Raw genomic sequence first — 25252 nt, forward strand, 5'->3', positions numbered from 1 at the left:
ATGCGGCCGCCATGGCCGGGATTCGATCCCGCGACCTCGTGCTTAGCAGCCTAAGTTCGATGCTGAAGACAAGTTCGCTGAAGATGGAATCTTCATATGCGATATGGGATCACCATAGATGTTATAATAATTGTCCTCCACAGTGGCATGTGCCTCTGTAGTTAAGTTCACCTTTATTGTATAACATTTTTACACCTGAAATTTTTATTCGCGCCTGATTTTAAGACATCCTTTCTGTTGCTGCCCGACCACACTAGGCTCTTGCACACTTAACACCCGAACACCATGAACATAAGCACCACCATCAACATAATATCGCGCAGCAAACAGACTGTGTCAAGTTAAGGTAATGCTAAGCTTTCCACGTCCATAAAACCCATTGCAGATGTATACATATTGTTGGTGGAATATGAAATGACGCGTTAAGGTGGAGATACACGTGACAGCGATGCCTCCGGTGCAACGAAAGGCACATAGGAGACATGGATACTCAGAAATTTGCAACCTGTTAGTAATTTGTGGGATGCGAGCAAATCCTACATCGAGTATCCTGCGCAATCGTACTAAATGTATCTCCTGCTTCGCATGGACAATGGCGTAAATTTATACTCAGAGACAAGTTAGAAAGGACGAGCGCCAAAATATCTTCTTCGTCTATGACCGCCGTGGTGGCTTAGCGGCTATGGTGCTACGCTGCTAAGCAGGAGGTCACGATGAAATCCTGATCGTGGCGGCCGCATATCGATGAGGACAAAATGCAAATACGCCCGCGTGCCATGCCTTGGGTGCACCGTGAAGATACCCAGGTGGTCAAAATTAATCCTCAGTCCTCCATACGGCGTGCCTCAATCAGATCATGCATGTAAAACCACAGAATTTTTTATTGCCTTTAATCTGTGCACCGCTTCTAATGGATATATGTTTCACCAACTAGTCCAAAAGGACTACTCCTAAGAAGGATTGATGCTTGGACTTAAAACCCGCTGGGGACTTCTCAGATGTGATTGCTGGTATGAGTATAAATACATGACGAATGGCATGGTTCTTACACACGTGTTCCGCGCTTTCAACCCGCAATCCATACCATGTGAGGCGGCTGGCCATCGATGTTCCCCCCGTAAGTAGTCTTGTAGAGCTCGAGCCTCCGCATGGCCCTCTCTTCCGCGACGCGGTCGCTGTCGCTCTTGGCCCAGCGCCAGATGTGTTGAGAAGGGTAGTCCTCTCTGGCGCCCTGCTCCAGCGGTATCCCGCCATGCGGCAAGCGGTCATCGCCGCGACAACGTACAGCACGTAGGCCGCCTCCATTGTCGTCGACGTCCTCGATGTTGAACAGCTCGGTCCCGAAACGCCCAGGATCAGACCAGCATGCACCCCTGGCGGTGCCTCTGAAACCTCGTTCCTGCCCTCGATCTTGCGTCTGAAAAATCGGAAACGTCAGCTCGGAAGGAGGCTCCGTGCCTCCAGAGTCCAGCTGGATTTCACCGGGACTCAAGCGGCCCGCGTCGTCGATCTGGAGCGAAGCTGCCTCGAAGGCTCCGTGGTCTTCTGGTAGTTCGTCGGGGGGAAGGAACGGTGGGTGTTGAAAGAAGAGTCCCGGAGACCGCGCCTCCGCGGAGAGAAGCCGTCGTTCGTCGTCAGGAACACCCGACATTGACCGGCACAACGCCTCCGGAGAGCGATCTTCCGCGGACGTGAACGTGACGACGCATAGGCCCTCGACATCGCTCTCCACATCCTGCGAAGTGGAGTGCTCCGAATCGCTTTTGCTACTCGAGCAACAACTAGACTCGTCGTGCGCGCTGCCAGCGGAGACGAAATCGGACGACGCGTCAAAGTTCATCGCAGGATTGTTCCGATCGACGACAGCCTGGTAACTGGCTTTTCTGCAGACGGGTGCAGCGCACGCCTCAGGCGCGGAGCGGTACTCTTGATCTCGTTGAGGCTTCGGGTGCTTCCCTTTCTTCCGACGGGACTGTTGACCCTCTTCATCATCGGAAGCCGGGAAGAAGGCGAAGTCACTGGAAGAGACGCGTCGGGCGGGATGGCTCGCTCTCTGAACTGCCGGCGTGTCGGGAGGCGACGACTTCGCACTCGCCGTCCGTTCACGCGACGAGTGCGCGTGATGTCGGCTGATGCTCCGCGCCCGGGTCGATCTCCTCATCGCCGCCGGACTCGACGGCCTCCGACGAAGGTCCTCGCCTCGAATCTCGCTCTGCGCTGTGCTCACGCTAAGCAGCAGTGCCATCTCGCTTATTATCTTTGTTAACCTGTCCAGCGACGCATGCATTTCTTCTAGGGTCATCGAGGCCCTCGCGCCCTCCACGGACTCTTCGTCTTCCTGTATCTCCGGCTGTTCTTCCTGCTCCTGCTCATAATTATCATGATGATAGTGGCGGTGGCAATGCGCTGCTTCTCCATTCGTCGCTTCAGGTTCCCGCTGTCGAGCTGGTGATTGGCTCCTCGACTCCGATTCGTAGGTCCAGGTAGGCGACTGTACCAGGCGCTTTCGCTTAACCGCTTTCCCCTTTTCGTTAACGCCGATAGCGTCAACTCTGGTCTTAGGGCTGCAGAAAAGTCGGACAGGTCGACAAGGTATCGGTTCATTTGTTTAATGTGAATTCTCTGATTAAGAGTTAAGATCGACTCATTAAATTCTTGCCCTCAGCTATGGCGGGTAAGTTCAGTTGTTTATGTATATTCTACAACGCTTCTTCTTATGGTCCTTTCGGCTCGCGATGCCCGCTGCAACTGACTCTTCTGGCACAAAACAGACTTTGTAAGGTTTCGAGAAAGGTAACCTAAGATTTTTAGACAGAACCTTTTTTTTAATATTATTGTCCTTTTAAGAAAGCTGCAGCAGCCAATTGGCGCTCTGCTAACCTTAAGGGCCCCCCCCCCCCCCCATTTAGCGTTTTTACCGGCGTTTTCTGGCGTCTCGTCACCTGGCGTCGACCCTAACGGGTGGCACGCTCATGTTCCTATGGGTAGGCAGCGCAACCCGGACGAAAGACGAGAGGAAGTACACAATACGAGCGCAGACTAACAAATTATCAGCAGGCAGCTCGCCGCCGCCGCCGGAAGCGGCTCGATGAGCGCAGACCAACCAGCGCTGGTCGGCGTGCCGCTCGTGTGGCTGGACGCTCTCTCTGGCGGCATTCGTGCGACGACCACGCCGAGAGACGCAGCGCCAGAAAACGGGTGGTGGTGGTAAACATTTATTACTTGAGCCTTTTTTGCAATATTACTCGTGAGGGGGCTCAGGAGCGCGTAGGGTGTCCGGGAGTTTGTGGCCCTAGGCGACCCTCAGAGCTCGGTCCATCAGCCGTATTTGGTCGGCTGGGTTGGAGCTAGACACCGCGGTCTCCCATCCCTCGACGTCGGTGAGTTGCCACTCAGAGGGTGGCTGCAGCTCAGGGCATGAGAACAGTATGTGATGGAAGTTGGCTCTAGGCGCGCCGCAGAGCGTACATTCCTGTCGATATAGGCCTGGATGAACCAGGGTGAGAAAAGCTGGAGAAAGGAAGGTTTGTGCCTGAAGCTGGCTCCAAGCAGTTTGTTGAAATTTCGTTAAGGATTTATGTGGGGGAGGATATCCCAACCGCATTTCGCGGTAGTGGAGACCGCTGAATAGGGGGGCGGCCTTTGCTTCACTGAGCACTGAGACTCATCAGATGCTGCGGCGAAGCACGTGAGCTCGAAAACTCGCATCCCGTTGCTGCTTGCACATACCGTGGTGACTTAGTGGTTACGGCGACGCTGCTGCTGAACCTGAGGGCGCTGCCTGACACTTAGCCTACCGTAGCCGGGAATCGAACAGGCGACCATTGCGGCGGAATGCAAAACCTTCTCGCTAACGATGCTTTGGGCACATGTTAAATAACTAGGGTTGTTCAAAATTAAGCGGGAGCCACACTATATTGCGCCTGTCAATCGCCCTTGCGTGATAGCAGACAGCCCACCTGTGGTCTGGACTTCTCCACCGTCGCACGAGGCCATAGTGAGACGACGAGGGAAGAACGCTCTGTCGCTCCGAAGCGACAGCCGAAGGGCCAGCGTCAGTCCAAGACTGGAAGGAAAGGATATGCAAGTGGGATGTAAATCGCCTGTCAAACTTCTGTTCCGCTATACGCGACGCGCACCGAACGAAAGCATGCAATGTAAACAAGCTCTCTGGGGCGGATCCTGTCCCTAAACAATAGTCATCTATCTTGTTTGCTCCCGCTTCCTTGTTTGCTAAGTTCTGCACACGCAACTTTCCTGTCGAGAATGCTGTGAGACGCTGGTAACGCGCATGGCGTTCGTGACCTGGACATATACAGGGCGCGCGGCGTTTAAGAAAGGAAAGGCATGCACGCAAGATGTCGATTATTGTTGGGGGCGAGATAAACCCCAAAGGGTGCAAACTTTTCTTAGAGTTTACCAGGTTTGCAGTGACGTTTGTTGCATGTTGCCGTACACCAGGCATGATGAAAACACGCGTGCGCTAATAAAACAGTTTCCAGAATTCCTGCGCTGCCAACGAAAGTTAAGTTTTCTTATTCCGATTTTTTAAACACTAAATTTGATTTCCGAGACGATAGTTGACGACATATTACACAAAAGGCAGCAAGAGTAAGCTTGAGGGTGCTTGGGAGCATCCACGATGTAGGACGCAGCTACAGGTTTTTCTTCAGTTGAGAAGGCTTCTCAGCGATACCGCCACCCTTGTGAACTTTATTTCTCTGCATCTCTTACTACAAAATGAACTGAAAAAGTTCCCTCTGCCACACTGTTATTCAAAGGGCTGCAGTCATTGTATAAACTACCAAACAATCAAAGCCTTAAGTATACAATGTGGACGAGAAAATTGTGATGAGAGTAAACATGTGGCTGGTGAAATAACATTGCGGCAGGAAATATAATTGAAAAAATCGGGTTGAAACGCTAAGACAAATGTGCTTCTACCACCAGCACGGCCCCGTAGCTATGTCGATGTGACAGAGACGTCCATGTGCCGGGTTTTCTAAAAGAAGCAATCGCGGGAAAAAAAAAAGACTACCGTGGTTCTATATTTCCTTTAACTCCTCGTACAAGTGAGGCAGTGTGAAACTTTCAATACGCGCGGATACTGTACTGGAGTAGTCAACCGCGTACTCGCGGAAACCCTCAACTCCCAACCCTGCAGGAAACGCATAAACGCAATTCGCAAGTGCCTATATTTTCCAAGTTACCTAAGCCACAGCCATTTTTTTTAAAAGCATTCATCCGCTTCTGGGCTGCTCCTGCAGGTAACCTCACACTCACCGTGCCTTAGCTGCTTCCCTCATTCGGCTACTGTGCATCATTTTGCTCGGCGCGAGAAATGCTTCCCGCAGCTCTGAGCAGAGAAACTTTGACCTCATAAGTCTGGGTGCGGCCGCTGTAGGCGTTGGCTGCAGCGAGTCGACGAACGAACGATACGTTTAGTCCACTGCTCCAAATTGCTTCTAGCAAAATTGAGATGTAATTCTTTTGTTTTTTCACTTTGCATTGAACTCGTCGCTTCTTTGCTGGATTCAGTATAGGAATAAAAGTGCACGACACGACGCCGACACAGTGCAGTGCTGCTTATGTTTATTGATTCCTCCAAAGAATGAGCCAGTGATCCGACGAGCTTTGCGCTCACTTGTTTTATCTTTCCTGTGTTTCTATACGAACTGCAGCCGAGCTCACCTTCACCAACAGGGGCGAAGCGTATCCCGATGCGGGAGTCTTGAATCCTTCGTCCGACTCGTCGTCGGTCCGCCTCACGTAGACCTCCGGGAACGCAAAACGGGCGTCGCTGAAGGAGGACCGCTGGTCCACCACGCCCTGACGCTCTGCGAACAGCACGACCTGTCTGATCTGCTCCAGGTTGGACAGACTGTAGGAGAAGGCGCCGCCTCGCTGAGCGTCGAGGATGGTGCGCTTCAGTTTCTCCCAGTGCGTCTGCGCCCGCCCGGCGTCGTACTGCTTCTTGCGGCGACAACGGTCCGCCTCGAGCCTAGGGAGCAAAATACGAGGCTCACTGCTGCAGCGGCAGCCACCGGCCGGGGAGAAACGACGCAGCTGCCGCCTACACCGTCACTACCTCTGTCGACGGGGTCAATGATGCACCGCGTGTTACTGAGCACGCCACACTTTATTTTTATTCATTTGTTTGTTTGTTTGTTTGTTTGTTTGTTTGTTTGTTTGTTTGTTTGTTTGTTTGTTTGTTTGTTTGTTTGTTTGTTTGTTTGTTTGTTTGCAGCGAACACGTTAGAAGTGCTCGAAAACGTTATAAGTATGCGTGCTTTCCCGGTGCCCTGCATGATCTTTTACCGAGTTCATGTTTCGAGGGGAGAGGGGCACCGTTATAGGGTGATGTGCGGAGAAAACTTCGAATTAGTCCATTCATTCTCGCATTTTTTATTCGCTTTATGCGGTAGAAAATGCGCACACAAAATGGTGTGGATGAGGTGCACCGAATTAAGGGCTAGATGAAAATTACAATTGCTGCCTGTCTGTTTTTACTGAGTTTCTATTGAGTTTCAAGAGTCATTAATAATGGCCGTTGCTTACGAAAGACCTCTTGGGCAAGTACTCGAAAGTGTTACGCGGCCGCTGTCCGCAATGTTTCTCAGTGCCTTCGGAGTACTGTACGTGACACAGACTTCAAACACAGTTTTCTTAATTATAAGCTCTGGAAATAATGACTGAATACTCGTTTTTTTTCACATTTTAAGGCTTTATAGGAAGTGCATAAGAGTCACTCCATATTTGGTGAAAATTGGGGGGGGGGGGGGGGGCACGCAGTGTCGGATCTGCATGCAATATTGAATTTGTACGCGTGTATACAAGCGTGATACACATGTTGTCCCGATGCTCTAAGACAACGAAATGTAACAATTAAGTTATACTTGCTGGAACTGGGGTACAAAATTAGTCACATGCAGACAATGTCATAGAATGTTTGGCTTAGCTAAAAGTGAAATTTGGAAGACGCTTAAGCTTCGCCTTTTAGAGTGGAACGCGACAGCGTTCAATGACCCCTTACTGCTTTTCATGCTTCCCGGCAACTGCACCTTATGGAACCGTAACGTTTACCGGGAAACGCTGGCTGGCGAGCGCCATGCCTGAAGGCGAGCTTTCTGGTAGAAACGCGGCCTCTTGCACGGGTCGATATCCTGTCATTGTTTCGCACTTTTAATATTTCAGTTTGAGAAGAGCTAATATAAAGGGCATGCGCTGTCGGTGTTTTTTTTTTTCATTGCATTTGTTTGTGGGCTGCCGTTGTCACAATTCCTAGGAATAACTTTGTAAAGAATGAAAGACAAGGTATGAGCAACTTTGGTGGTACAGGAGTGGTTGGGCATGCATGGTTCGGAATTTGGTTCGAAATTGTTTTTGCTGAAGCGACATCCAACGCCGACGCCGGATTTTCTGCGACACGGGTTCCTTAACGCTATTGCGTTAAAATGACATTCATAATGCAACTGCTCGAGCTAAATAGCTTCGCTAGAAATTAGACTAATTCTGCAAAAGCATAGAAATATCCTGTGTTTTCTTAACCGGAAAAGGAAGGGACTGATTATTCGAGGTAACAGGAATGACCAGCAATTTATACGTGTTTCTGTTTACCTCTCAATGAGCGGTTTTATTATATAGCTATTCAATTTACCGGCACAAATGCAAGACTTAATTATTACAGGAGTTACAAAGATTCAAAGTACTAGAAACATGAAACCAGGCTACTACTCAAGTATAGCAGTAATGTGCCAATACACCAGTAATCTTACCTGATGGTTGGAAGAACGATTTCTCGTCGGAGCTTCTTTTCATGTTGGCGTAAGAGAGGTGCGATGTCGAAGAAGTTTCCTTTTGGCTGCTCCTTGACATATGGTTCCATGCCACTCGCATCAGCATCACAGGCCTGATAGATAAAACCTTTAGTGTAGTATCCATTAATGCCTATAGAACCTGCTTATAGTCTAAAACGCAAAGTGGTCAAAGTAACTCCACTCTGCTAAAATAAACTTCAATTACACTCAAATCACGCTTGCAATTGGCTGAGATGTTAGCATTAAAGAATCCTCACTGGGCCGGTTCGGTGCGCAAAGGTGGCGTTTGCTAAGCGCTAAAACGAAAATTGAGTTTATCGAATTTCGTACACAAACGGCCGAGGTAATAAAACACTCATAGCTGACGATGACGAAATAATATTGCTGATTTTATTTTTTTTAGCGAAGGTATGGGATATAGAAAAAAGTATGATGCAGATCCAATGCACAAATTTGAATCTATGTGAAGCGAAGCTTTCGTGACGCCGTTATTGAGGTGCTATTAATCTGCACATTTCATTCCTGCGTCTTTGACGCGAAGTAAACTGGCGCGCTCGCACGCTCTCTCGCGCACCCGTGCTGTGCAATGCGACACACGCGGCGGTCATCTCAAAAAAGCTAGTAGTTAAAGGAGTTGGCACGACAGAAGCATGCGTGTGATTGTAGTTTAACAGTTGGAGCATCGGGCTGCTGTTCTGGGGCATCGAGGTTCGATCCCACCATCGGACACGTAATTATTATTTCTTTAAGGACACGTTCTTATCAGCCGAATTCACACGGGGTTGGCGCATCTGGGGTTTCGTTGTATTGTAACCCCTCGCAGAAAGGGACGGTCGGTTAGGTAACTTGCATAAAAGTCGTGTGAAGATGAAAAATGGCATCAAATGATGCCTCTCCACGACGAGAACACGTAGCAACAGCCAGAAACTAATGGGGTATTCAATAATGAGTATAAACATCCGTGACCGGGGTGGGATGTGATTGTCTCCATGTCATTGCCATGTGCCATCTAACTTAACTGCTCGGCCAGATGGGGCGGAGTGCCCGAGGCACGTCAAGCGGGAAGGATCCGATGTAATCTTAATGCAGCTAGCGAAACACCTGGGTTCAAGAAGAAAGGCACTGTTGGCTAATCCAATTGAGCAAGTAATTAAAACGAATAAAATTCCGGTTGGATGGGGCGAAAGCAAGATGAAACTCATCTAGAAAGACAGAAGCGATAAGGGTAAGGCGAGCTCGCGCAGGCCAACTACAGTAGCGTTGGTGACATATAGAATGGCATTGCAAGCCATAAAATTAGAACTGTCGAAATGGGTGGAGCAAAATGATACACGGGTTAACTACAGAATGGGTCAGTACATAAAAGCACATAAGAAAATTTACCAGGATGTTACTGATGTTTCGGCCGGGGACCAGCCTTGGTCGAAGTGAAGGCCGGTTCCCCGCCGAAACGTCAGTAAAGTCGTGTTTTACTGCCGGATCCTGTGATTCAACGCATCAACGCAGTACTGGTATATCTAGATATCGTAAAGGTGTTTGTTAGTCACCAGCGTTTGGGCCGACCGTCAGAGCAGGGCAGAGATTCTCAGCACGAGTGGCGTTCCCCGAGCACAGCGCTAGACAGATTGACCCGGCCATTAGAAAGCGCTGGAGAGGATGGCCCACTACAGCGTTTCTCTTCTTCGCTACAATTACCCCCGGGAACAAAAAGGGAGCCTTCCGGCGACCTAACAGAGCCTCACTATGAGTGGACCACAATACGGCTTGAGGCGCTCGATGTTGACAATGTCCCGTCCACAACAACGCACGTCCGATGAAGGTTTAACGGATTCGATCACGTATTTGGCGGATGAGCGTTCGACGATACGCTAGGGCTTTTCAAACTTGGGCAGGAGTTCTGAAGAGAGGCCAGGTGCAGCGGAAGGAACCGAGAGCCACACGGGCACTCTAGGAAGGAAGGTGAGCGCAGAAGTGGTGTCACCGCGAGTGCTCTTCTGGCGCTCTTGCTCATCGGAGGTAAAGGCCCGAGAAAGATGGCGGCAAGCTTCAGCATGTCTTGAAGAGGCAGAAATGAGCCCACATTCGGATGCATCCAGCCGGTATAATAGAATTGTGTCAATGATGTGCGACAGGTGCCGATCGTACAGTATAAAAAGGGTCAAAAGTCAGTGGTGAACTGAATAGCGGTGTTGTACGCGTAGATTATGAAGGTCACAATGACGTCCCAATTTGTGTGGTTGGAGGCGACGTACATAGCAGGCATGTCGCCGAGCGTACGGTTGAGGCGTTCTGTAAGGCCATTCATTTGTTTGAGGATGGTACGCTGTAGTTGTGCGATGAACAACGTGGCACTCTATAAGAATGGCGTCAACTACTCGGACAGAAAGACACGTCCGCGATGACTCTGCAGTTCCTGAGGTGGCCCATGATGCAGGATGGAGGCAACATCGCGCGCTGCAGCTGCCAGGAGGGTGGCAGTATCGGCGTATCGCGTGAGGTGGTCGACTGCCACAATGGCCCAGCGGTTTTCAGCCGATATCACGTGAAGGGGCCCACACAAATCAGTACCGACGCGCCCAAACGGCCGGGTATAGCAAGTTAAAGGCTGCAGAACGGCTGACGAGAGACGGGGTGAAGGTTTCCGGCGCTGACAATCGGGGCAAGAGGGAACGAACTTCTGAACGTAGCTGTACGTCCCTCGCCAGTAGTACCGCTGTCGAAGGCACTGTCGAAGGCTTCGGTCCCGTACCCTACGCTCAACCATGCTTGAAGACGCATCCCAGCACCTCCTATACCTGCCAGCTCCTCCTCAGTGACAGGAAATTATGGGATATCCTCAAGCACGAAGGCATAGATGACGATTTCGTGGAACTGCTGAGCGAGATATAAAGACAACCGAGTACAAACTGTGGGAAGGGCGCTCCAAGTGGTGGAAATTCACCAAGGATTGAGGCAAGGATGTCCTCTGTCGCCATTGTTGGTCACGCTTTGCGTTAAGGACATAGAAACACGCCTGGAAGGCACTATAGTAAATTAGGTTTGGTTTATCTTACATTCTTAGTGGACAGAGCGTGCCACAGAACGCCCCTAGACACACGTAAGCGGACGACACATTGCTACTAGCGGACAATGCAAGAGATTCACAGAGACTTGCGAATATGTGTGGCAACGCAGCGAACAACTTAGCGTTATGTTTAGCTCGGAGAAATCGGTAATTATGTTGTTTTCAATGAAGAGACGCATAATTACGTGGCACCTATTCAACAGCAAGTCATAGTCAAGCAATATCAATACCTCGCCGAATACAAAAACGAGGGAAAAACTTATTCAAGCACCCACCAAGATGATCTGAAAATAAAGGGGAAGCGGCAGCAATAATGGAACATAGAAGGCTTTTGGACTACAGAAAATATTAGGTGGTGCGTGGAGTCTGGAAAAAAGTAATGGTGCCAGCACTAAGGTTCGTTATAAAATATGGTCGCAGGACGGCAGGAAAGCTCTTTGGCAGCGGTTGTGCGCCAGTTTATAGCTGCTGCTGTTAAAGGGCGCAGCAGCTAACGACGCACTCCTCTGTTAGCGCTCCATTCCAGCGTACAATAAAGATAATAGTAACATGACAGTTCACGACCTTCCGGCGAAGACGCAACGTACCGTGCTTCACACTGTGCGTAGTGCGGACTCGGCAAGGTCCCTCACGACTTGGCTGCGCGGCTTGTTTTGAGCGCTGACAGCTCGCGCTAATTTTGAACTGTTGATTCAGATTGGTTACAAGCAGCGCTGCGCGTCGCCAATTTCGGACTAACTGGCGCGACATCATCAATAAATCTTCATTCTGAAAAAAAAACTGTTCGTTATATCAACTTAAAACAAGTGTTTGCTTGCTTAAAACAAGCTCTAAACGCGTGAGTTTCTGCGAAAATTTCAAGGGGAGTTACAATTTCGACGTTATAAACAGTTTCGTAATAAAGAGCTTTGACTGCGCTGTATGCAGAAGACAACTCTATTACGTAGAGAATGAAACCTGTCAGTACCAAGCGAGTGACCATTTCAGGTAGCTCCACCAACAAAATTAATGCAAGAAATATACTTCGTAGTTACGTGAGCTACCCTGCATTATGAGTAAGCTCTATATATCGTACAACTAACACAGCAGCAGTAGACTGTATTTTCAGGAAGCAATTTACAGACGAACATGCTGATGCTTTTCTGCAAGGCTTGTTGGTTTACGAAAACTGCACCTCTCACAAATGACATTGTCAAGAGGAAGTACGAACTAAAGAATACTGACAGCTTCCTCATACAGATACAGTCACGCCTGTGTATAGCACATGGAAGCTACCCTAGGAAGCAAAGAAAACATTGTTTTACATTGTCACCTGTTATGAGCATCCTCTGCCCTCCAGGTCGGCCATGCCTTGTGTGTGCACAAGAAATCTTCAATAATCGCCTTAGAGAGACGAGAAGGCGTACTAATGCGAAACTTCGCAGGAACCAATTAGACCTTGTTTAAGCGCTAGTGCGAACCATAATGAGTGCACGGCAAAATACAAAAGTACTTCATTAAATACGAAAATTGCAATGAAGGATAGTCATGTGAGCAGGTGCTGCAACAGTTGGAAAAGAGCCTAATAAACAGACCTCAATAGTCTATGCATAAACAACTACAATCTTGAGTGATTGATCTCTGCGGAGACTCGGGCATTGCCTAAGGATTCCCTTTGGAAATATTTGCAGGTCGTTAGAAGGTTGGTTACAGCTAATGTTGTGCTTGATTCATGTTAAGTCTACCCAAATATGCTAGCTTTTTTGTGTGTATGTGTATGTGCATGTGTTTATCAGTGTGTGCCACTGCTGAGTTTCAGAAACAAAGCTTGAGAAGCACGTATTATTCATCACGGTGTCTTGAACTACACAGCTGCTGTGATACTGCTCACTCTTACCCTGCGGTGACATACACTAGTGCTCTAGACAGAAGTGTGGACATCTGTGCAACTCATCCTACGAAATAATAAATGCTAAAAGCTACACAAGAATTATTAAGCAACATGTATTATATCAAGCCTGCCCACGCTAATGTTCCCTATGGGTGCCGATTAATTCCGTCGGTGAAAGTATTCAAACGAAGCAGTCAGCGGCATCGTAAGTGCACACCATTGGTCTAAAAAATATTGCTCACAACTGTGCGTTACGTTTTCATTCACATTTCGCAAGAATGCTGAGTTTGCTAAAACTATTATGGAAAAACAACCATAGCGATGATCATCATCAATTGCACCACCACGTGTAAAGCAAATGTCACTACAGGGTGTCGACCAAGTTATCATGTTCAAATTCCCTGAGCTTTCCAGGTTTTCCCTGAGTGCCTTTGCAAAATTCCCTGAGTGACACAGAACTTTGTTTTATGTCAGGACGGGCTGACACCATGTCGCCCGATGCTGTCACTCGTTAATAAACATGTTAAAAATTAAACGACTTACTCCAGTTTGGATAGTAAGGAGTAGTGTTTATTTTATTCAAAAAGAAAACAGAAAGGAGGGGTTAATAAAATACACAGTGAATAAGATATCTTCGAAAAAATGGTAAAGACCAATGCAAATCAAGTCGAACATTTAATAAATACGAATAAAAATAGACGCTTACAGAAACGAATAATTTTCAATATGAACTATTTCTATCAACTGATAGTAAGTTCATTGGTATGAAGCCCGAACTTTGTCGCAAGTGTCAACCTCAGCTGTCCTGACATATCCCCAGCCCATGCACAACGCCTCAGTGCTGCGTTTCATTGCTTTAAAAAGTTTATTTTGGTTTGAATGAGGGACACCAGCATCTCGGCGTAGTTTTTTTTTAGCTCAAGCTCCTTCAAAGAAGAGGGGGCACACTTGCTTTCCCGTTCGTTCCTCAATGTGTCGGTCCTTTCTGTTCTCGTCCTCCTCCCGCCACGCGTTCGCCCCACGGACCATTTGAAGTATCCTCTTGGTCAGTTGTACAGTCAACATCCGCATTTTTTCGGACTCCCTAGTGGTCGCGAAAACATCCGAAAAATCGGACAGTCCGAAAAAATGAATGCGTGTCTTTTACTGCGCTTGAGGCCTCAAATCGCCACGGCCACGTCCGAAAAGGCTCTGAAGGCCTGCCAGTACATTTACAAGGCATGTAGGCGCTCCTACTGTGACAGGAGACGGCGGGTGCCCGCGTGTATAATTAAGGATACATACTGGGTCCCGTGACAATTGCCGCTTCCCACACTTGTTAAGCTTCACCGCGGTACTTCGCATACGCTTCACCGCATAACATTTCCGTATTGAGAAAAAGCTTACTTTCGAAAACCGGCATAATGCAACGCGTTGTGCTTTCCTAGCTTCGAAGCCATTGGCGAGGATTACAAAAGCTGAGTCGACGCCTTTGCTAACAGCAGCGAATTGCTAACAATAGCGAACGTCGAAGTAGCTAGACCTAGCGTTGCCGCGGTGGTAGCTGCGGCTGCCAGCAGATCTGCGTGCGAGAGCGCCGGTTCGAGGTGGCGTGATAGTCAAAATGGCGGCGGAGGTGGCTTTGATTAATGCTGTTTCGGACCTGCAGTCACGGCAATAAAGTCCAGCAAATCGGGTGGCCACGGGTTCTTGCGTCCGAAATTTCATACGTTCATGTAAATTGCCTCTATGGGGTAGGTGGCGGTGCCGGGAAGCCGTCCGCATTTTCGGGCATGTCCCAAAAATCAGGCGTCTAGAAAATCGGTCGTTTACTGTACACTGGCAAGTCCTCCAGCCGACGAAACGGCACCAGAGACGATTCGTTACGATTCTTGTCTGTTACCCCAGCCAGCATTAGCGCGACTTTCATTCACTTTCAATGAAATTGCAGCTAATTTTCCCTGATAGAAGCACAAATTCCCCGAGTTTTCCTTGAGTATTTCCAGGTTATGCAAAATCCGTAAGAATTCCCGGTTTTCCCAGTTTTCCTGGTTGGTAGACACCCTGAGTAGCTGTTACTCCTCTTATTTCCAGATTTCCTAGTCTGAACAAATGCTTCTCCTTAGGTCACCTGGAAATACGACGTGAAAGGGTCAACAAATGTAACAATATAGAAAAAATCCCCAAATTTGGCTATTAAAAAATTAATGACACTTCATTTCGTGAACGCCCGTTGCGCACAAGAAAATGAGTGCCATTCATATGTAACTGCGAGAGCAATTGTATAGGAATTGACACTGCGTAGTCCCTGCAGGCGCATTTCAGCCGTCGTCGTCGCCGCGATGTTCCGCATGAAGTGCAAGGGCGCCCACATCGCCCCTGCGCGCCGTATGTGCAGTGAAAGCGTGCGGCGGTGAGCCGACGATGACGGCTGAATCTCGTGCGCGCAAAGGAGGAAAGCGAAAAGGAAGCACGCCGTCTTCGGTCACGCGCTAGGCTCCGAGGGGACGGGACGGAGGCCAGCACCGTTGTATTCCGGCAGCAACCGCATTAGTATTGCGCAACCTCGCGCGCGTTATCTTGGAAGCTGTCTGCGTTGCGGGCAGAGTCAATACACTTCCGACGGTTCATACCTTTGCGCGTGCTGCGTTCTTCCCGCTCAGTTTTCGTTGAAGCGAAATACTGCACGAAGGTTACTTCGCTAGCTGCTGCGCGGCAGAGTGTTGGGGCACCGACGACTCATACCTTTGTGCGTGCTGCGTTCTCGCCACGAGATGAACCCGCTACCTCCATAACCCATACGCAACCCATAGCAACCATAGAATAAAGAAGGTCAACTTTAGAGCGCCTCCGCCTACCCTCATCTTCCACAACGCCTCGCTTCACCTCCTGTCACCTTCCCGGCCACCTAGACTTTCGTGTATGTGGCGTTGCTTTGCCGCCCGCTTTGACGCAGTCCGTGAGAGGCGGCTCACGGACGCTCCTGTGGTCGAGGCTTCAGCGACTTCCTTCCTAGAAGTACTCTTTTACTTTTATTGGCTAGTGTTTTGAAGTGTTTTCTTTTGTATGGAGTAGGGGCGCAAATTTTGAATCCTTGGTAAGAGTAGTAAACGTACCGGCTTTGTCTAGGTCTGGCGGCTCCCCCGTTAGGCCTAGTTGGTAGGAGGGACCTATTTATAGGCTTAGTTAACTATTTCAGCTAGCTCTTCGGATTCTTACATGGGGTAGGGAGTGATAATTCTTTATTTTAGTTTGGGATAGCGGTCGAGGTCGGCTTTGCTTGAGTGATTTGGCGAACTTCCTCGTTGGGCCTAGGGACGTAGGCCTAGCGATGAAATCGAAGAACGTGAATGCCGCGGGGGACGAGGAGCAAGTGCAGTGCGACGACTGCCTGCGATGGTGCTTCCTCGACGAGACTAAGTTCCAGAATTTAGCAGACGCGAGGGGGTCTAGCTTCACGTGCAGGTCGTGCGAGGGCGTCAGGGAAGCCGTCCAAAAACTGGAAGGGAATTGGGCGGCTAAGTTCGAAGAGCTTAAGGCAGACCTGAGGGAGGAACAGGAGAAGCGGGTAGCACTGCAGGCGAAAGTTGACAATTTCGACAAGGTGGAGGCGGCCCAGGCCGCGCAGTTAGTAAGGACCGTGGCCGAGTTTGAGGAAGAAAAAGAAAGGAGCGCCGAACTGGAAAGGCGGCTCGACGCGCTGGAGATGCGGGCAGCGGAGAAGGTCGGGTCAGGACATCAAAGTGTTGGCAAAAACTCAGCCAGGGTAGACCCTACAGGCGAAGTGGGAGGCAGGGAGCCAGAGCAAGCCGTCGTCAGCTCGCCGCCGGTAAAACGGCGTAGTTATAGTGAAGCTGCACAATGCGCCCCGAGTGAGGCGACGCTGCAGCCACAGGGGCGCCAGCGGGCGCAAAGGGAGGGGCAGCGGACACAGGCTGCAGTCGAACGGTTTGCACGCAGAAGGGTCCTGGTGATAGGGGACTCCAATGTGGGGAGGGCCGAACAAGGCGTGAGGGCGAGAGTGAAGGCGGACGGGCGAGTACTGGTGGAGGCGCAAGCGGGCAAGGGCATGGCGGAAGCAATGACCAAGGCGCGGGAAGTGGTTGGGGTCAGCACGGAGAGCGACAGCTTGGTCATTATGCATTCTGGGCTCAATGACGTGCTTAAAGGGAGAAGCCAGGACCTTGAGAGGCACATTGAGACTGGGCTGAGTAAGCTTAGAGAGGCCTCCGGGAGGGTGCATGCACTATCCCAGAGGTCCAGGGCCAGGCTTACCAGGTAGAAAGGAGAATGGTTGAGGCCAATCGGGTCATTAAGAGTCTGAGCGGACGACTCGGGTACAGCGTGATGGAGGTCAACAGGGACGTGCACGGATCCGGCTTCCGGCCTTTTGTGCAGGATGGCATTCACTACAGTGGTGCCACTGGCAAAAGGATAGGGGGCAGGATGGGTCGCCAGGCAACAGCTTTTTTAGGGGGACCCAAAGCCCTGAAAGAAGCAGTGTAGGCGTGGACGATTCGAGGCAGGAGTCACAAACACGCAAACATCGGTACTGTAGGAGAGGTGAAAGGAATAAGCGCAAGAGCCAAATTAAGTCAAACATAGGGCTCATTAACATGCAAGGTGGCAGAAATAGGCTAAAATGGGAGGAAATCGAAGAACAACTAAAGCAGGAGAACTTAATGGTTTATGGGTTTATAGAGACACATCTTAGGGACATGGAACAACCGCCCTGTAACCCTGAATATGCATGGGAATACTGCAACAGAATGCAGGGTAGCAGAAAGGGCGGGGGAATTGGAGCACTCATTCATAAAAATACAAATTGGCGAAGGGTCAAACAGGAATGCAAGGAGCATTTATGGCTAAAAGGAAAAGTAGCAGGGGCGAAAACACTTCTAGGCTTTTTATACCTTTGGCCAGGATCAAATGCTAGAGAGGAAAACGAAAAAAATGCTGGACTGTATAGCAGCGGACATCAATGAGCTAGGAAAAGGATGTGAAGTAATTGTATTAGAAGACATGAATGCGCATGTTGAAGATATGGATGGGTACACAGACTCCACAGGTAACATGCTGCTGGATATGTCTGAGAGGCTTAACTTAGTTGTTTGTAACTCTACTGAAAAGTGTGACGGGATCATAACATGGGAGGTAGGGGGTCGACACTCGACAATAGATTATGCGTTAATGTCACATAGGATGTACGATAGATTAGGAGCCATGATTATAGATGAACATAGCTCCAGAAGTATAGGTACCGACCACAAACGTATCAAGTTGAGTTTTAAGAGGGAAACTAAAGCACGAACGACGCGCAAGGAAATGCCAGATGTGATTTTTTACTCAGAAGACCAAGTGGAAATAGCGGCCAAACAAATTGAAGAGGAAATATCAGAGGGTACTGAAACTGATTCGATTTACCCAAAGTTAATGAGACTATTTGAGCGTGAGCTAGGTAAGGCGCGAGTCAGGAAAACAAGGCAAGGGATACGAAAACTCAAGAGCTTGAAGAGGTTAAGAAGGCCGTAAAGAAACGTCAGGAAGCCTCCAGGGAACACAGGTATTCCAAAAGTAAGGGAGAACCTGAAGCAGAAGTAGAGAGGAAATGGGTAAACTACATAAAATGCAAAAGGGAAGCATCCTATTTGATCAACGAGAAAATCAAGACAAAAGGGTCCCAATGGCTGTCAAAAATAGGCAATAAAAAAGATAAACAGGCAGCTAGGAAATTCTGGCAACATCTGAACTCCTTGGGTAATAGGACAAGCCTAGAGCATAGGTATATAGTAACAGCTCAAGGTACTCGGTTAGAAGGTGAGGAGGCAATGGAGCATATAGAAACCATGATGAGGGAAAAATTTACAAAACAGAGAAACGGTACATGCAGTACGTCGGAGAGGGATAGCCCGGTCAACCCACTGCTTTCGCTTGGACAAAAAGAGTGGGAAAGGGCTGAGAAGAGGGTACCAAGTAGCACATCGGCAGGCCCCGATGGTATTCCAATTATGTTAATAAAGAAATTGGGCCCGAAATCTAAGAAAGCATTGAGGGAGGTGGTGAGCAAAATGCTAGTGGATGGTAAAGTACCTGACGAATGGAGGCTCAGTAGGATGAGAATGATATATAAGGGAAAGGGGGACAAAGCTGACATAAATAACTACCGGCCTATAACAGTGACGTCAGTGGTTTACAGGGTGGTTATGGAGATTATAAAGGACAGACTGCAGGCATGGGTAGAGAACGAGGGGGTACTTGGAGAGCTACAAAATGGGTTCCGGAAGCATAGGAGGCTAGAAGACAATCTGTTCTCACTAACACAGTGCATTGAAATAGCTGAAAAGGAACACAGACCCCTACGGCTGGCTTTTTTGGACATCAAGGGAGCCTATGAGAGTGTACTACAAGAGGGCTTGTGGGGCATTCTAGAAACTTTAGGAGTGCAAGATGGAGTGACCAATTTCTTAAAATATATCTATAAAGGTAACCGGGTGATTACACAATGGGAAAAGCAGGTTGCGGAGCCTGTAATGATTTGGCGGGGGCTTAGGCAGGGGTGCCCATTGTCACCTCTGATGTTTATGCTGTACCTACAAGGTTTAGAGGCCAAAATACAGCAAAGCGGACTCGGCTTCAACCTGTCATTTTTCAAACAAGGAAAATTGATTGAAGAGTCATTACCAGGACTGATGTACGCGGATGATATTGTATTAATGGCTGACAATGCAGAAGATCTGCAGGAATGGACATATGTGGTACAGAAGAAGACAGATTAGGCTTGAAGTTTAGCAAAGAAAAATCAGCAGTCATGATTTTTAATTATAACATTTGCGGCGAGCATAAGATACTGGAGGCCACGCTGGAGATAGTCGATAAATACAAGTACCTTGGGGTGTGGATAAATAATGGCATTGAGTATCTGACAGAGTACGAAAAATATCTAACGACTAAAGGTAGCAGAAGTGCAGCGATTATGAGGAGTAGGGCACTGTGGAACTACAATAGGTACGAGGTAGTACGAGGGATATAGAAGGGGGTAATGGTTCCAGGCCTGACTTTTGCCAATGCAGTTCTATGTATTAGAGCAGAGATCCGGCAACAGTTGGAAATTAGGCAACGTGGTGTGGGTAGGCTCGCTCTGGGAGCACATGGCAAGACACCAAATCTTGGAGTGCAGGGGGATCTGGGGTGGTCTTCTTTCGAGGGCAGAGAGGCTAGTAGCAAGGTAGCATTTGAGGAGCGATTGAGAAAAATGGGGGAAATTCGGTTGGCTAGGAAGGTTTTCAGTTACTTATACACGAGGAATGTTGACACGAGGTGGAGGAAGCGAACTAGAAAATTGACAAGCAAATACTTGGGCAGTAGCGGGGGGACAAGTAAGGAATCATCTGTCAAGAAAAAGGTTAAGGAGACAGAGATGGGTATGTGGAGTACAGAGATGCAAAGCAAATCGGCATTGGAGACATACAGGACGTTTAAGCAAGAAATAGCCAAAGAAAATATTTACGATAAGTCTAAGGGAAGCTCATTGTTGTTTGAAGCCAGGACAGGTGTGCTGCGGACTAAAACGTACCGAGCCAGATACGAGGAGATAGATTTGGTGTGCGAGGCGTGTGGAGAGGAGGTGGAAACGGCTGAACGCCTGATACTTGTAAACAACTTCACCCTGCAGTTGAATCTAACGGGGAACTATTCAAAGCTTTGAGTCTTAAAGACAGTGAAAGTAGAATAGACTTTGAACAGGTAGAAATAACTAAACGGAGACTATCTGATTGGTGGACAATATCAACGCAAAAGTAAAGGAGTAAATACATAGGTATACATGCATATAGAACCACTAAAGGCTAGGTGGCGCGCGCGAGCGCGCCCGATTCAAAGGGTGGAGCCTCAATCATCCATCCATCCATCCTTGCAAGCCCGCTCAGCGCGCTCCTTCGTACTTTCCACGGCGCGCGTTTCTATTCTCCAGCTCCAGGCGCCTTCCTCCTGCGGCGCTCGCTTAGTTCGCAGCTTCAAACATTGCATCGCCGATTTCAATGGCGAGCCATGTACGCTTCCAAGCAAATTAAGATTTTCACAAGCCAGTGAGCCCAACTGCATTTATAATAAGCACTAAATGTAACTGTGGTCTGTACTACAGTTGAAACTCGTTAAACAAGCATGCTTATGTGCTAAAAACGTAACTTGCCTACAACAAACTTAAACTGTTGTGCTGTCTTTGTTATGTACGAATTTGGTATATTTAGGGGAGAAAAGCAAGGAAGGAATTTATAGAAAACAATAAAAATGACACATACTAGGCAACAATTTTTGACAGTTCTTGACCGTTTCTCAATATTGCTAAGAATGCCGTTCTCAATGCACGAGATAGTGTAGGCACGCTGCAGACCACTCCCTTTAACACCGGCACAGTAAAGGCCAGCACAATCACAGCAGAAATGGCTCAACAAAAAAAAAAACATGACAAAATGATAAATAAACTCCCCTGAAATGGCGTGCAAGTAGCTTTGTTGCACTGATCATAGTCGTTCCCAATTCAGTATACCCACCGTTAAGCTCATTATGAGGAACCTATTCCATACGAATATAAATCCTTAAGTTTTGCATGCTCAGTATAAAGAGCGATTCACTTTAGGTTCCGTATATTGGGCTATATTTCAACAGTCTTGTAGCATGCGCAACATTCCTAAACTTAGCAACGTGAAAAAGATAGACATTAGCATCAATTTACATATCTTGCAATGCATTTGGTCTGTACAATCATACACCGCTTAAGACTTAACAGGAAACGCTGCAGAAGCTACACAAAAAGTACGGTAACACTAGTCTCACTCCATGCATTTCTCAGTGCCATCTTTGATTTGCAACACTTTCAATGGAGTAACTACATATACAGTCGACCTCCGTTAACTAAACATTGACAGGACAGACGAAATTTATCGGATTATCCGGCGGGTCGAATTAAACATGATGCAGAAAAAACGGCTGAATACTGCTGATTCATTTGCCAGTATTTTCCCGAAATAACACACCTCCGAATCAAACATGCGCCCCCTTTCTCTGTTTCCAAAGTGAAAAACGAACAAAAGAAATGACATTAAAGCTTTTAAAAATGTAGAAATCTAAAGCTCACACTATTTTTCTAGCACGAAAAATTTCCACGGGTCTAATATGTGTACCACAATGGCTTTGCGACACAGTTCTTTTTAATCCCGCTTCGCCGCAATGCGAGTGTTATGCGGTAAAGCACGTAAACGCGCAAACGTAGTTTAGGTTTTGTATTCGACTGCACAGTGCAGTCAATTTTCGGCCTTCCTTTTTTTTTTTTTGTCTAGCAGGCAAGATAGGAGTCAGGTGTGTGCATCCTGAGTCGTCAGGTTTGAATTATCCAGCGAAGACCAATTTTAGGATTGAAATAAAATTTTGGCTTGTAGTTGTGCATGGGCACCAGCAGGGACCTTTAGTCAAGATCGAAATAACCAAAAAATCGAATTAACCGGAGTCGAATTAACAGAAGTCTACTGTATTACAACTTGCAGGCATAAATGTAAGTCAAACCACATATTAGTTGTGCACATTTGTGGCTGCAGTATACAACATACTATGTTTTGGCCACGAGTACAAGTGGTGCAATGTGCCCACTGCCCACTAGCTGAAGAAACATGTCACTGCACTTGTTCAATGGTGAAAAGGTACAGATATGCGACGCCTTCCAAGTAAGGATTGCATCATATCCTATGACACAAAAATATGAGACTTGATACTTCATCGAATTACATGATGCTGACCTTTATATCCTTTCATTTATGACACACGGGACACACTGCTTTTAGGTTACGGATTATAGCCATGCGAGAAGTTTCTCTAGGCTTTGCACTTCCTCTCGCCATGCATGAAATGGAGTATAATGTCCCAGCAAAGTGCTGTGCTTAGCTTTCTACAGTGGTTTCTTCCAGCCCTCATCTTTTGTTTTGTGCCTTTGTAATGTACTCCCTCCCCTTTCTTCACAAGCTGTTTGCACTAACTGTGTGTGCAGACACAGCAGACAAACAGTGTTCATAAGCCAGTTAGGTCATGCCAATATAGCAAAACCTGGTAGTAACCAGCTTGTTGCCAAATTGTGTCAGCTCATTATCTGCAGCTGAAAAAAAGTGCAATAGGCTCCTTACTGCACTGAAAGCTAAGTGTGTTACCAGTGTTAAGAGAGAACACAAAGGCCAAGCTCTTGCTAGCAATAATATTAAATTTTAATGCCACCTATTTGTTGCCCCAAGACTCTCGAATTGGGAGGACATTAGTTGGACTGCATTACTGGGCAAGTTGACACTTCTGTCTATCTTACCCTGTGCTCAAAAACATTAGGAACACACACCCTCTTAATCTCTGCAGTAATGAACGGTCAAAGAATACCCAAAGAAACTGCCCAAACGGAGGTAGTAACTGCAGGCTACTTCAAGTGAGCAAGAGGTGCACTGGTTTCAATGATAACTCCGTCTGTAAGAAAGTCATCTCATCCCATAAAACAAATGCTGCAAGATTTTCAGAATCTCCACGTGCCATTCTAGCAAAACTTAATATTTGCCTTTACTGTCCTCAAAGGTATCGGTATGAAGAACCTTTACCTTGTTTACAACTCACAAGAGCCACAAAAAAAAAACATGATCTTTAAAGATAGGATGCTTTTTACATGTGGTACCCCATAAGCTTTGTTTTGGTGTGACAGTGCTTGCACATTCAACTATTAAATTTTCCAGAGCAACACAAGGGCTATAAGAGGGGCCATAGGACTCCAGAATAACGGTGCCCACTTTGGGTCCATTAACGGGCACCTGAAACAAAGTCCACAATCATTTTTGCATTCCACCCCAATCAAATAGCTGCCAACACAGCTATTAACAGAACTTCAAGCATCACACAAAGCAGCAGAATGACTGAGTCACTGAGCCAACTTGGTAGGTTTTGCTACTTAATTTTAATTATCAAGTGCAGGGCACATGTGCGATCTCTGTGAATCGGCCACTACCATGGTAGCATCCTTGTTCAGGAGGGCATGGAGCTTCGAGCTGCTAGTCCCAACAATGAGTGTAATCTCAATTAGTTTGGCAGGTAAACCACTTGTTGCTTCAAGTGGCCAAACTTGGTGAGTGACTGAGTGCCAGCAGCAACAGAAATTCCTTAATACCACGGGCAGATTTTGATCCACTAAACACTGTCACTACTGCCAGCAAAAAATTTACAAATTATTACAGAGGACTGTGCACATTATTTCCTTACTAAATGCATCCCCTGCAATTCTTAATAAAATCACAATGGGCACAGGCATCACATTAAAGCAAACCAGGCACAATGAATGCAGTAATAGGTCCTTTTTGTCACTGACACAGCAGTTGAATGACATTAAATTTTCGATCATCCAACAAATGTTACTCTTCATTAAAGATGAGAGACTGATAAAATCTTGTCAGGTCAGGAAGAATCATGAAAAAAACAAAACAGATGCTGGCTAAGATGACATGAAAACGGGCGCCTTGTGAATAAAACTCCTGTGTGGGGACTGAAACGTCAAGCTCTTAATTTTTTTCATCTTTGTCAGCATCTGCCTCATTGCTCTTCATTATACCCATTTTAATTGCAGTTATATGTGGTAAGTTAAAGCTAAGCAAAGAATTTACAGAGCTGAATACTGTTACAAATGCATGCACCACCTTCTCCATTTCATTGACGAGAAAAATGAATATGTCTAATCAAAAACGCATATATAGGTCAGTATGTCAGGCATGACTGCACCGATCAAGGGTACGTAGATTCTGGATAGCACTGAAACTTTCAAGAAATGACACGCTGCAATCGAAATTCTGAAAACACACACAACGCTACAGCAACAGAAACAGATACGACAGTGCGCGGATTGCACCGATAACACGAACGCTCACAGCACACCTTCATCACTCAGCAGTACACCTAACAGCTATCAATCACCATATACTGAATTGGTTTTGGACAGCCACGATAACCACCAAGCAATAACTATCGAAACGTACGACTTTTTGTTTACTGTCTCGACTGTCACATCTCTCGGAACATAAGCATATCGCCTCAACCAGAATGGCGATTTGTGCGAAAAACTTCGTGCGGCGCTATGACCATTGCAACAGATTTACGCGTGAATATCCAGTCAGCACTGACAGCAACAAAAGAGCTGTGTACAAGGCACAACGTAACAAGAAATCGGGCAATAGCTATCGATTACCGCAGAAGGAGCATAAACGAGACGTCGAAGCCGGCGAACGTTGAGCGACAGATGTAGACGTGATGCGCTTAGTGCCCAGCCTGCGGCCACATTCCTCAAGAACATCTCCACAAGCACACCGCGAACTTTGAGCAACATATCAGGTAAAGAATGTGCCGCACTTCATGTGTCACTTCAAGGCCGAACGAAGCACCAACGACAACGTGCCAGGACGAACCATGGCGCCTATCCATAGTCTGCTTGATCCGTTTTGCGGCTTTCTCGTGACTGTC

The 25252-nt window shown here is 47.5% G+C and overlaps 2 protein-coding genes and 1 pseudogene across 22 annotated transcripts in view; 2 read left to right on the forward strand and 1 right to left on the reverse strand.

The window, feature by feature from the left end:
* The window catches only part of LOC135914247 (uncharacterized), a 623773-nt gene that overhangs the window by 582818 nt on the left and 15703 nt on the right, over nt 1–25252 (forward strand). The window lies entirely within an intron of this gene.
* Nucleotides 1–25252, reverse strand: part of LOC135914246 (uncharacterized) — a 28925-nt gene that overhangs the window by 2565 nt on the left and 1108 nt on the right. For 2 of the 3 annotated variants that reach the window (XM_065447020.2, XM_065447022.2), the window contains exons 2-5: nt 7776–7909; nt 5692–6001; nt 3960–4066; nt 1085–2564 (exon numbers count right to left, since the gene is read on the reverse strand). In XM_065447020.2, the coding sequence (XP_065303092.2) occupies nt 1085–2564; nt 3960–4066; nt 5692–6001; nt 7776–7885 (2007 nt within the window). In that variant the 5' untranslated portion in view covers nt 7886–7909. Of the gene's footprint in view, nt 1–1084; nt 2565–3959; nt 4067–5691; nt 6002–7775; nt 7910–9364; nt 9474–25252 lie in introns of those variants that run through there. The other variant, XM_065447021.2, reaches the window with a different exon arrangement.
* Nucleotides 16437–17236, forward strand: LOC139046691 (uncharacterized; annotated as a pseudogene).

Source organism: Dermacentor albipictus, chromosome 6 (assembly GCF_038994185.2).
Source record: "Dermacentor albipictus isolate Rhodes 1998 colony chromosome 6, USDA_Dalb.pri_finalv2, whole genome shotgun sequence".
NCBI classification, from domain to species: Eukaryota; Metazoa; Arthropoda; class Arachnida; order Ixodida; family Ixodidae; genus Dermacentor; species Dermacentor albipictus.